An 11,054-nucleotide genomic window follows, 5' to 3' on the forward strand; every position below is an offset into this window, starting at 1 on the left:
TTTAGATTTTTTTTTATTATTATATAAAAATAACTTAAATTATTATTGAATTGTTTATTAACTGATTTAAAATATTTATTTATAATTAAAGAGTGAATGGCTATTTTAAATTTGAAGGATTTAAACAAACTCTTTTATTTAGTGAAGACTCACGTGACTCAAGGTCTAAAAGAGTCTTTTGCTTAAAATAAAAAATATATATATCATCGAACGAACGAAGCCGCAAGTTCTCAGCCGTTCTCGCCACCTTCCCCGATTCATATTAGAGCAAAAAATTTCGAAGCCACCATTTTGGTTTTAAGCTTTGGATTTTGAAGCCTGGCGTTGTCTCTAGGCCATTGCTCTTTCTCTGTCTCTGCGTCCCTTTCCTCTCCCGATGTATGGGATTTCGGAAATGAAGGTTTTCACTTCTTTCTTCTTCTTCTTCGCAATTCCTACTTTTTTTAAAAAATTTTTTTTCTGTGTACAGAGACCCATCAATGCATGTTTTTTTCTTCTGTTTGCAGGGATCAAATTCTTTCCCTATCTTCCATATCCAGCTTCTCTTCATTGGTTTTTGTCTCTTCGTCGCCCGTTGTTACAGTCTCAAGGTCTCTCTCGCTCTCTCTCTCTCTCTCATTATTGTCAGATTAATTACCATTACAATCATATTTCATATCTTCCTATTTCGTGTTCCTTTGAATCGTACAGCTGGGAGAGACCTGCATGCCAGGTAGTGCTTGCGACCATGGATTGCGATGCGAAACTTGCCCTGCAAATGGAAATACCCGACCCAGGTGTATCCGGATCCAGCCTTTGAACCCAATATCAAAAGTTGGTCCCTTTTACGTATTTTTGGTTGTTAGTTTATTTGGTGCTTGATTAAAAGCCCAGCAGAAATGATGGGAAGTAATTATTGGTATTTGATTGCATGTGGTTGATCAGGTTAAAGGTCTGGCATTCAACAAATATTCATGGCTAACAACCCACAACTCTTACGCTCGTACGGACGCTAAATCGCCGGCGGGTACCGCGATAATATCTCCCAAGAATCAAGAGGACACCGTTACTAGTCAACTCGACGTAAGATAAACCAATTCTCTTCTGCACTTGGTCTTTAATTTATTTCTTAAAAAAAATTTAAATGAATCTTTATAAAATCAAGACTTCTACGTCATTTAAAAAAAAATTCAAATTAAAAAAATTGATTTTTTTTTTCAATTTACAGAAGGGATAGATTCTAATTAAATTAATTTAAGTCAATCTGCATTTAGTGGCAAAATTGCAAAATGAAATGCTATTGGCTCTCTAAAAATCTTCTTAATTTTCCCCATCCAATCTCACTGCAAAACACTATCGACAATCCTTAATACTCTCTAAAAATCTTCTTAATTTTCCCCATCCAATCTCGCTGCAAAAAACTATCGGCAATCCTTAATAAATTAGCAATTTTAAAAGGTCTCTTGTACGTGAACTAATACCACAGCAGCTGCACAATCATATTGAAATTTAATTTTCTTCCGCCCTCTTTCCCAAGCCAATCTTAAAGTACCGTAAATCCTTCATAACTCTGCTTCCAAATGATCATGTCCATCCAAAGCAAGCGTAAATTGAAATGGTCTAATTTTAAAATCATGAATGACAAATGTTCATAATGTTATTGCCCATTTAGAAAAGGGTCGACAGATATTTTCTTTTGAATTTTCAAGCAATACTTCATTTCTAGTTCTTTATTTTTTTTTTCCTTTTTTCTCTAAATTAAATTAACTAATTTGTTTTTGCTGATCAAAATTGTATTCTCTTGCAGAATGGGGTGAGAGGTCTTATGCTAGACCTGTATGATTTCCAGAATGACATCTGGCTTTGTCACTCCTTCGGTGGTCAATGTTATGACTACACAGCATTTGTAAGTTCATCTCTTACAGCTATAGATATGTAAAACTACACTGCATTTAGTTTTACTGTTGCTCAGTTTCTATTCTACAATGGTCTAGTTTTGCTTTTCTTTTTTTTTTTTTTTGCTACTCCTATTGGCATTCAAATTTGATATCTAATCTCGCAGTTTCCGAGACAATCCTAATATTGTTGAATTAAAACTCATTAATTTTGATTTTCCCCAGCAACCTGCCATCAACGTGCTAAAAGAGGTTGAGGCCTTTTTGGCTGCAAACCCATCAGAGATTGTCACAATTTTCATTGAGGATTATGTAGCGTCCCCATTAGGCTTGACCAAGGTTTTCAACGCATCTGGTCTTAGCAAATACTTCTTCCCTGCATCAAAGATGCCAAAGGGAGGTGAAGATTGGCCAACTGTGGATGCTATGGTCCAGAAGAATGAGCGCTTGGTGGTCTTTACTTCCAAAGCAGCTAAAGAAGCCTCTGAGGGCTTTGCTTTTCTTTGGAAATATGCGATAGAAAATAAATGTGAGTTTCTTTCTTCCTTGTTTTCAGTTACTATTTAGGTTGAAATCTCTATTTGGATATGAAAGAGCAAGTTTTGATCTTCACCATTAAATTGCAGATGGCGATCCGGGGTTGAAAGCTAGATCATGTACAAATAGGGCCGAATCACCTCCCCTGAACACGCCAACTGTATCACTCTTTGTTCTAAACTATTTTCCGACTAGTCCCAATATATCAGAAGCTTGTTCGGCAAACTCATCTCCACTAAGTGCCATGGCCATCAATTGCTATGAAGCAGCTGGCAAACGGTGGCCAAACTTCATTGCTGTCGACTTTTATCAGGTAATTGCTTCTTATGAATTGGCTATATATTCCAAATTTTTAATTGGTGGGAAAATTTTGGACATTAGTTTTATTACAGATTTTAAAAAAACAAAATCTTGTTGCAGAAGAATGATGGTGGGGGTGCCCCAGAAGTTGTGGATGAAATGAATGGTCACCTTACATGTGGATGTGGCAATATTGCCTACTGCAGGGTATGTACTAGTTCAGCCTATTGTCTTCAGCGAAAATTGATGTTCCTTTTCATTTTCTCACTATTTCATGCTTTTGCATCTTCATTTTCAAGATATTACATTCACTAATGTCCTACATTTCATGAGTTCAAGATTGATATGCAAACTGCAGACTTTTTATAACTGGCACTACTCAAGTTCTCATAATTTTGTATGATAAACTCACCCAACTAGGATCATTTGGTAGATGTAATAACTGAGTTACTCCTACCTGAATTTTTGGCTATAATAATTTCTTTCATTTGTGTCTGGGCAGGCAAATGCACCAAGTGGTACATGCGATGTCCCCCCAATCTCTCCTCCTCCCCCTGCTTCTTCTGAAATCTTTTCTCCCCCTCCTCTTTCCCTAGACATTAATTATTCCAATACTAGAAAAGTCCAATTACGGTGGTTGTTGGGAACAATTTTGACCGTATTGCTGATATTGAGGTTGTAATTATGCTCATGTTTATTCACACTCACATCAGAACATTACATATAGATGAACAGTGTCTTGGTTGTGTCCTCGCATTGAGGGTTGTAGACTAGTCATTGAGAATGTCTTACGTCTGGTATACTTTTTATTTGTGTTGTCCTGTATTCTATATAATATGTAAATTGGAAGAAAAAAAATATTTAAAAGGAAAAAGTTTCTTTTTTCTTGTTCCTTAGATTGTACAATAATCTCTCATTCTGTCCTGCTCTTTATCATCTAGTCCAATCTAATAATGATAGCAAACATGTTAAGATTACAGTTTTAACACATGCAAGTTAACATCAAGTAGAAGCCCTAATGATTTTGCAAAGAGATGCTTCATGTGACCTTAAGCATACATAACAGCCAAATACCCCAAATAATTGAAAGCCCTTCTCTATGGCAGGGCCAGCATATCATCTATACAGGATACCCAAAAAAAAAAAAAAAAAAAGAAATGGAAAGAAACAATGATTGACAATGGCTGCATCCTCAATTGCCAAGGTGTTCTTGCTCACAATACCTGCTATAATTTTTAATCAGCTAATTAAAGTGGCTCCAGTAAAATTCTGTTACGATTGAAAATGATGTCAACAATGTAGTTTGGTGAAACCCAAAAAAAGAAAAAAAAAAAAAATCCAAACTCTAATCTAACTTGTAATATATCTAGGCTCTTTATTTAACCATGAGTTGAGAAACAATGAAACTATAAATTACATAGCGTACCTCATTATCAAAACTCCCATTTGATTCAATCTAGCTATAAAGGATGGTAAAGGAACTATGTGAAGACCAGCAAACCTTTGATGCAACAGCAGACTCTACAATATTTGCAAAGATCGCTTGGACACACTCGGTTAAATATCTTCAGTGCTATTACCTCTGGCACTAACTCTATTACTTGATTCTGTTATAGGATTCTCCATGTCCTTAGCATTGTAGGATAGTGTCCTTCTTAGTTCCCTTCCACCTCTGCGGTCCTGTAATCGTGTGACTGAACCTTTGATGAGTAAAGAATTAGTGCTAGTGACTTACCATTCATACCAAACCAAGGACTTTATACATACCTCTCTCAATGGGAATTCATCAGCTTCAAGCATATGTACGACATGTCCCATTTTTGGCCTTTTCTGTGCATTAGGGTCCAGACAACGTAAAGCTACAAGAAGAGCTCTCTTCAATGCCCTGGAAGAAGGCTTCTCAGATAATTTAGGATCCAATACCCCCTCAGTATTTCTCTCAGTGACCTTCTTCTTAAGCCATTCAACTAAGTTCACCTGAACAAAATTTTTATCTAATAATGAAAACCAAAACAGAAAGGGAAAAAGAAAACACAAAAAGACTAGGGATCAATTCCTTAAGCTCATTGTATCACCACCAAAATGAATATTGTTAATTATATAATGCGAACCTCGTCTGGAGGCCGGCTATAATCAACTGGGTTCCTCCCTGAAATAATTTCCATAATAAGAATCCCAAAGCTATACACATCACTCCTTTCATTCAACATGCCTGTACTCGCATACTCGGGAGCTACATAGCTACAAAAGAATTTTCAAAATGAAAACAACTATAAACTTGCAGCCTGAACATATACAAACACCCACATAGAGAGGGGGGTCTACATACCCAAATGTTCCCAGCACACGGGTTGCAATATAGCTTCTCCCCGAGTAAAGTAGCTTCGCAAGACCAAAGTCTGAAATTTTGGGATTCCATAGCTTGTCAAGCAGAATGTTGCTTGATTTTACATCACGGTGAACAACTTTTGGATCGAGTCCCTCATGAAGGTAGGTTAACCTGCATCAATATTTGGTCATGAGAAGAATGCAAATGCAATATGTGATAACTGATTGATGGATTAAGCCTCACAAATAGGACAAAATAACTTGGTTTGGATGATACCCTTTTGCAGTTCCCAGGATGATGTTCATTCTTATTTCCCAAGTAAGAGGACTCCAAGGCCCTATATCCCCATGAAGCCACTGTTCTAAGTTCCCATTGTTCACATACTCATATACCAGCATTCTACATCAATAAAGAAACAAGTCATTATTAGGAAATCTCCTAAACAGCAATGTATTTGAGGCCATTTTCATCAATGAAGTTCACTACAATCAGGGAAACAGTGTACCTATGGGATCCTTCAACACAAAAACCAAGCAGTCGCACTAAGTTCTTATGTCGGACTCTTCCAATGGCTTCCACTTCAACTTTGAATTCCTTCTCGGCCTGTCCCCTATACATAGCAAACAAATTAAACCTCAAATCAGAGATCAAAATTTATTGGCACAATCAGGTAATTCAAATTAGAACTTATCTTACAGTCAAATACCTGTTATTGAGCAAGTTCTTGATAGCTACCTGAGCGTTATCCTCCAAAACGCCATGGTAGACAATCCCGTAGCCTCCCTCGCCAATAACATTCTCATCAGCAAACCCATTAGTGGACACCTCCAACTCTCTCAAAGTATACCAACGGCCCCACCCCAAATGCGATACATCAGGGCCTACCACAGCAATCTGATCAATACCGCTACCTCTGCCTCTGCCTCCTCCGCCACGCGGTGCCTCTCCAGAAGAGCGATGAAAAGAAATCAAATGCCCTTTTCCAATCTCAATCTGAACCCCATGATACCCTACCGGACTTTCTGCCTCCAGTGGCGTAACCAGCAAAGCTTGCCTTTCATTTCCGGCGGTCTCTGTATCGGGAGACGGATGTGTTTGGCATTGCACTCGGCTTGGTTTGATGGGTTCGACTCTGATTTCTGGGATCTCCTTGGAAACAACTAGGATTTTGGATTTGTCAACATTCTTACACATCTTGGAGCGCTTCGAAGCGAGCCAGAGAGTAATGAGGAAGAGAACCAACACAAAGGCTACCCCTATACACACACCAACAACTACCCATAATCGCAAACCGAAAATTGAGGTCGATTTTGATAACTGATCACTCATAAGCCCTGTTTTCTGATCAGACATTTTACCCCGCTGTATACTTCTTATCAGAAAAAGAGAGATCTGTACATGCCAATGCTCAGAGAATCTGCAGTTATAGAAGATTGTTAACGAAGGAAAGAGGTAGCAGCTGGCAGGATGGGACTTACCATGGAAGCTGAGAAAAATTGGCTGTTCACAGAGAAACTTTGAGCCTGAGAGAGTAATTAACTTGCAAAAGTAGTTAATTAAAGGTTAATCCCAGTCATAATCAAATCATGATTGTTTGTGCTCTGTTTTGTTGATAACTGAACATTATCATTACCTTAACATTGGTCCGATTAGAAACCCAGGAAACGGTTTCTCATGGAATCTGAAACCATAACTAATTCAAATGGCAAAATATATAGTTTGGTGTCTAATTTTTACATAAAAGATTAGTTCACGCTCTAATTTTTTTATGATTAACTTTTGAATACTTTATTTTTATAAAAACATAAATATTTAATCCGAATTTCAAGGATTAAATAACTATATTTTACAAAATTTAAAAATTTATTAATTATATTTTATAAAATTTAATAACTAAATAATTACACTATGAAAACAAGGTGTTAAAAATTAATAATTAATTAAAAATTTAATTTATTAAACACTTAAATATAAATTAATCATTTATAGAAAAGATGAGTTTTATTAATTACTCATTATATTTTAAATTTACAAATTATATTTTAAATTTTTATAAAATAATAAGATTACCCTAAATAACATGAAATTAATTTTATCAATTTATAACAATTTAATGTACAATAAATAAAATTTTAAATTTTTTTATTAAAAATAAAATTTTAAATTGGCTACTGAATAAAAAAATTTAAACATTTACCATCATTCACATTTATATCAAATTCATTAAACCTTCGATGATAAAACTAGATATTTTCAATTTGCCCCAATTATAGTTAAGAGAATTAAATTATATTAAAAAATAATAATAATCAATTGCAATATAGTCCGTAAAATATATAATTTTTTAATTTAAATTTTATATTAAAATTAAATATATTTTATATTTATTATATCTAATACTAAATATATTATATTGAATAAATATTTATTATAAATTTTTTTATATTATATTATATATTTTTTTATATTTAAGAAACTTTACTTTCTATTAATAATATTTTAAATAAAATAAAATAAAATATTATATATTTTAAATAGTAAAGTTTTATTTATTTTTATATTTTAAGTTTTTATTAATAAAAGTATGTATTTAAGAATCATTTTTTATTCAAATAAAAATTTAAAAATTATATTATAATTTACCATTAACTTATACAAATTTAATTTAGTAATCTTAAATATAATTATGACAAATCAAAAAAATTTAATTTTATCGTTTAAGATTTAAATTGTTAAATATAAATATAGATTACTGTAAATATTTGAATTTGTTTATCCAATAATTTTTTTGAGTTTAATCAACCGTAATTAGCATTTTTTTTCTTTTGTTTAACAAGTTAGGATATCGTATTACGATGATTAACAAAAAGATATAAATAGTTTTATTTATTATTCATTATATTGTAAATTAACACATTATACTTTAAATTTTCATGATAAGATTAATGATACTGTAGATATTAGACTAATAGCGTGGCTGAAAGACAGCTACGTTGTGATTGATTTAGATATGTAAAGAAGAGAATGTGAGATGGTGATGAGTGTTTACGGTAGCTACTCTAAACACTCAAGTTAGTATACTACAAAATAGAAAGAATGTAATGAATTCTTAGAACTTGAATGGTCTCAGAGAATATCGTATATTTACTTTTATGATCCTTCTTTTTTATATTGTAAGAAAATAAAGATAAATATAGTATTTTCTGATAATTCGGTAGTGATGTGGCCGGCTACTTGATATGGGACATTGCCATCTAATAGGTTAGTAATTTTGTGATTATAGGCATGATGGGGATACATTGGATTGTGCTTGATAACAGTAACTTTGTGCCGAGACTCACCCTGTCAAGGGAAAGGCGGGTCTTCGAGAATGAACCGGGTATTAAGGTGTTCGAGTCTTTCTTTCCTCAGACAGGACTGCATTTTCTACTTATCAGGTCCTCCTGTTGATCTTCAATTCTTCAAATTCAAATGAGATAGATGTTCTCGAGGTCTGGGGCACGTGACCTCTTGAGATTGATTTTTGGCTGCTCACGCCATTTCGCCTATTTAGCCCCTCAACGATGACTGCACTGCTTATCATACTGCATTTAAAGTCTACCGTTGAAACCGTCTTATAAAAGCCCTTCTTCTTCCCCAAATACCATTTTTGCTATCTATTGTGATCTTTTGCTTTCAGAAAAACTCGTTTGTAACTTTTTTCCGCTTATACTCCTTATGGTAATTTATGTTTCGTTTTTCCCTTCAGTATGAATAGGAATATTTCTTCTTCTTCTTTTCTTAGCAGGGGTTCTACCTCTAGCTCCTCCTCCGATGGCCCATCCGTGCCCTAGCTCCATCAACTTATTGAGGGAGGCTCCAAAAAATGAAGGTGGCTTGATTAGTGATACCCCGTCCATCCTCTCAGAAAGTGATGTACACCGTCCTTATGATATCTACTAAATTCCTCGATAGGCTTTCTATGTCTTTGCTCTTTCTCCATGTGTCTGTGTGAGTGACTTGATCCCTACTGAGGATACTATTATGGTCTTTAAGAAGCAATTGAAGGTGGGTCTTTGATTCCTTATGGATCCGTTTTCTGTGGATGTCCTTCGGTTTCACAAAATTTTGGTTGCCTAGCTGCATCCTAATAGTTGGAGGATCCTAGTGGCTTTCCAATTCATTTGCCTCAATAATCACATCAAAGCGAGTGTAGCGCTTTTCTTTTAGCTATACCAGCTAGGTACCCGCAAAAATGAAGAGTTTTGGTACTTTAGCGGGTGAAAGCACTTGACTATGTTTGACCAAATACCTTTTTCCTTAAAGTGGTGGAAAAATAAATTTTTTGTACTTCATCACCGGATGCCAAGGGGTTTTGGGCGCCTTCAAACAAGCTAGCACTATTTGGTGGAATTAAGGAAGGATGGAGTCCGTCTAAGGAGGGATGAGGACGCGACTTTAGCCTTTCTCTTGACAAAGGCTAAATTCCCAAAGAAAAATGGACATCGCCTAGGCAGTGAGAAATGCCATTTTGTCTTGGCAGAGCTATCCTTAAGCAAGCCAGACTTGGGGTCCGCACCGCCAAGCCCTTCTAGCCTTGGGAAAGGCACCTCCATGGCTACAGATAAGGGCACTTCTTTTTCTGTCTTTTTTAAATTTCAAACTGCCTTGCTTACTTACTTTTCCCATTTTGTAGATATGGCTGATTCTCGAAGTAAATTTGTTGAAGCAGCACGTGTGCCTGCAAAGGCAAGGCTGTCGCTGGTGCTACTAGTCTCCTGCTAAGCGCGCTCGCCCCACGGAAGAGGTGATCATGCTTCCTCCTCCCCCGCCTCCAACCCCACCTGCGATAGAAGAGTCGACCCATCTATAGCCTAAGTTTTCTACCATGGGTGCTTCTACTTCTGCCCCAGCTTCTGAGCATCCTGCAGTTGCCCCTACGCCAACTGAACTCGCTTTGAGCATCCAGAGCCAAATCGGGCCCCCTCCCTCTTTGATGATCCTACTCTAGGCCTTCTGCTAATCAAAGATGCCCTAAGGCCTACGGATCGCAGTCGCTTGAACGAGCTCGAGACAAACAAGCTTTTTGATAACGCCATGCACTCTGCCCTAGAGGGTGCCCTTTGCACCTATGTGACCAAGCAGCACCACAAAGTCTTGAGGCAGGATCTTGGTCGAGGAAAGCTCGAGTCGATGAAGTCAAGAGCACCATGAAGGAGACCCTAGAGTTCAAGAATAAGCTCCAGGTTAGGTTGAATGAGGCCAACGCCTCCAAGTTGGTCCTTGAAAATCAGGCAAAGACTATCAAGGATCAGGTGATCCTGCTGCATCGCCGAGTCCTCGAATTACAAGCTCAAGCTGAGGGGCCTGGTCGCATCTTCTAGGGTTGTCGAGCTTGAGACAGAGTTGCAAAAAATGGTGGCCCAAGGTGGGGAGATGTTCGTACAAGGCCAAGACTTGGTAAAGAAGGAACTGGTAAAACGGTTTCCTTTTGAAGACTTTTCTTGAATAGACGACATCTTCCCTAAGGAGGAGGGATATGAGATTGAAGAGGGGGAGGAACGAGCTGAGGGCAGCCCAATTGATCGGGTCTCTACAGACAATGTAATGGATGTAGAAAATAATGATGCAATAGGAACTTGGGTGGAGGAACTTGAAGATATTCCTCCTCTCATATAATCCTTCTAAAACTTCAAGGAAAATATTACTTTCATTGTATGTCCTGTGTTTGTTCCTTCTCTCAAGACTTAAACAATTTTTTTAAAGAACTGCTAAGGGTTAATGCCCGTCCCCATAGCAGTAATAAAGAACTTGAAAACCTTTGAATAATGGAGTTAACACTCGGATATATGGCCTGTCTCGAGTCTGAAATATCCTATAGGATTTCTTTCAACCTTTAAAATTTGCCCATGGACACCCATCTTATGACTTTGTTTAGTGGGACCAAAACCCAAATAGTCTGGTAGAACCCGCCTTGTGACTTGGTCTGGCGGAACCCACCTTGTGGACGTGTTTAGTGGGACCAATGCCCAATG

At 36.6% G+C, this 11,054-nt stretch overlaps 2 protein-coding genes across 4 annotated transcripts; one reads left to right on the plus strand and one right to left on the minus strand.

The window, feature by feature from the left end:
* Positions 1 to 247: 247 nt before the first annotated feature.
* Positions 248 to 3,504, plus strand: LOC110627729 (PI-PLC X domain-containing protein At5g67130). The gene is made up of 9 exons (XM_021774087.2): positions 248 to 400; positions 507 to 590; positions 691 to 813; positions 925 to 1,062; positions 1,787 to 1,885; positions 2,100 to 2,403; positions 2,501 to 2,724; positions 2,832 to 2,918; positions 3,214 to 3,504. Exons 1-9 carry the CDS (start codon positions 377 to 379, stop codon positions 3,391 to 3,393), a joined length of 1,263 nt encoding a protein of 420 aa, XP_021629779.1. The 5' UTR covers positions 248 to 376; the 3' UTR covers positions 3,394 to 3,504.
* Positions 3,505 to 4,062: 558 nt separating this feature from the next.
* On the minus strand, positions 4,063 to 6,699 carry LOC110627728 (probable serine/threonine-protein kinase At1g01540). 3 transcript variants are annotated; one of them, XM_021774083.2, is made up of 8 exons: positions 6,519 to 6,697; positions 5,747 to 6,457; positions 5,546 to 5,650; positions 5,317 to 5,439; positions 5,041 to 5,211; positions 4,823 to 4,952; positions 4,479 to 4,688; positions 4,063 to 4,391 (listed from the first exon to the last, which is right to left on the minus strand). In XM_021774083.2, exons 2-8 carry the CDS (start codon positions 6,391 to 6,393, stop codon positions 4,269 to 4,271), a joined length of 1,509 nt encoding a protein of 502 aa, XP_021629775.1. In that variant the 5' UTR covers positions 6,394 to 6,457; positions 6,519 to 6,697; the 3' UTR covers positions 4,063 to 4,268. The 3 variants fall into 3 exon arrangements, with proteins under 3 accessions (XP_021629775.1, XP_021629777.1, XP_021629778.1); XM_021774085.2 differs by having other exon boundaries at positions 4,063 to 4,411; positions 5,747 to 6,699; XM_021774086.2 differs by having other exon boundaries at positions 4,063 to 4,405; positions 5,747 to 6,698.
* Between the last annotated feature and the right edge of the window lie 4,355 nt (positions 6,700 to 11,054).

This window comes from Manihot esculenta, chromosome 12, assembly GCF_001659605.2.
Source record: "Manihot esculenta cultivar AM560-2 chromosome 12, M.esculenta_v8, whole genome shotgun sequence".
Lineage (NCBI taxonomy): Eukaryota > Viridiplantae > Streptophyta > Magnoliopsida > Malpighiales > Euphorbiaceae > Manihot > Manihot esculenta.

What these genes read in the sequence shown, in the direction of transcription:
- LOC110627729 (XM_021774087.2), top strand. Translation starts at nt 377, where the DNA reads ATGTATGGGATTTCGGAAATGAAG. An exon ending in CTTTGAACCCAATATCAAAA is followed by an intron (nt 814 to 924) that starts GTTGGTCCCTTT and finishes GTGGTTGATCAG; the next exon opens with GTTAAAGGTCTGGCATTCAA. An exon ending in CCGTTACTAGTCAACTCGAC is followed by an intron (nt 1,063 to 1,786) that starts GTAAGATAAACC and finishes ATTCTCTTGCAG; the next exon opens with AATGGGGTGAGAGGTCTTAT.
- LOC110627728 (XM_021774083.2), bottom strand. Translation starts at nt 6,393, where the DNA reads ATGTCTGATCAGAAAACAGGGCTTATGAGTGATCAGTTATCAAAATCG. An exon ending in CGTGTGCTGGGAACATTTGG is followed by an intron (nt 4,953 to 5,040) that starts GTATGTAGACCC and finishes ATTCTTTTGTAG; the next exon opens with CTATGTAGCTCCCGAGTATG. An exon ending in ATGAATTCCCATTGAGAGAG is followed by an intron (nt 4,392 to 4,478) that starts GTATGTATAAAG and finishes ACACGATTACAG; the next exon opens with GACCGCAGAGGTGGAAGGGA.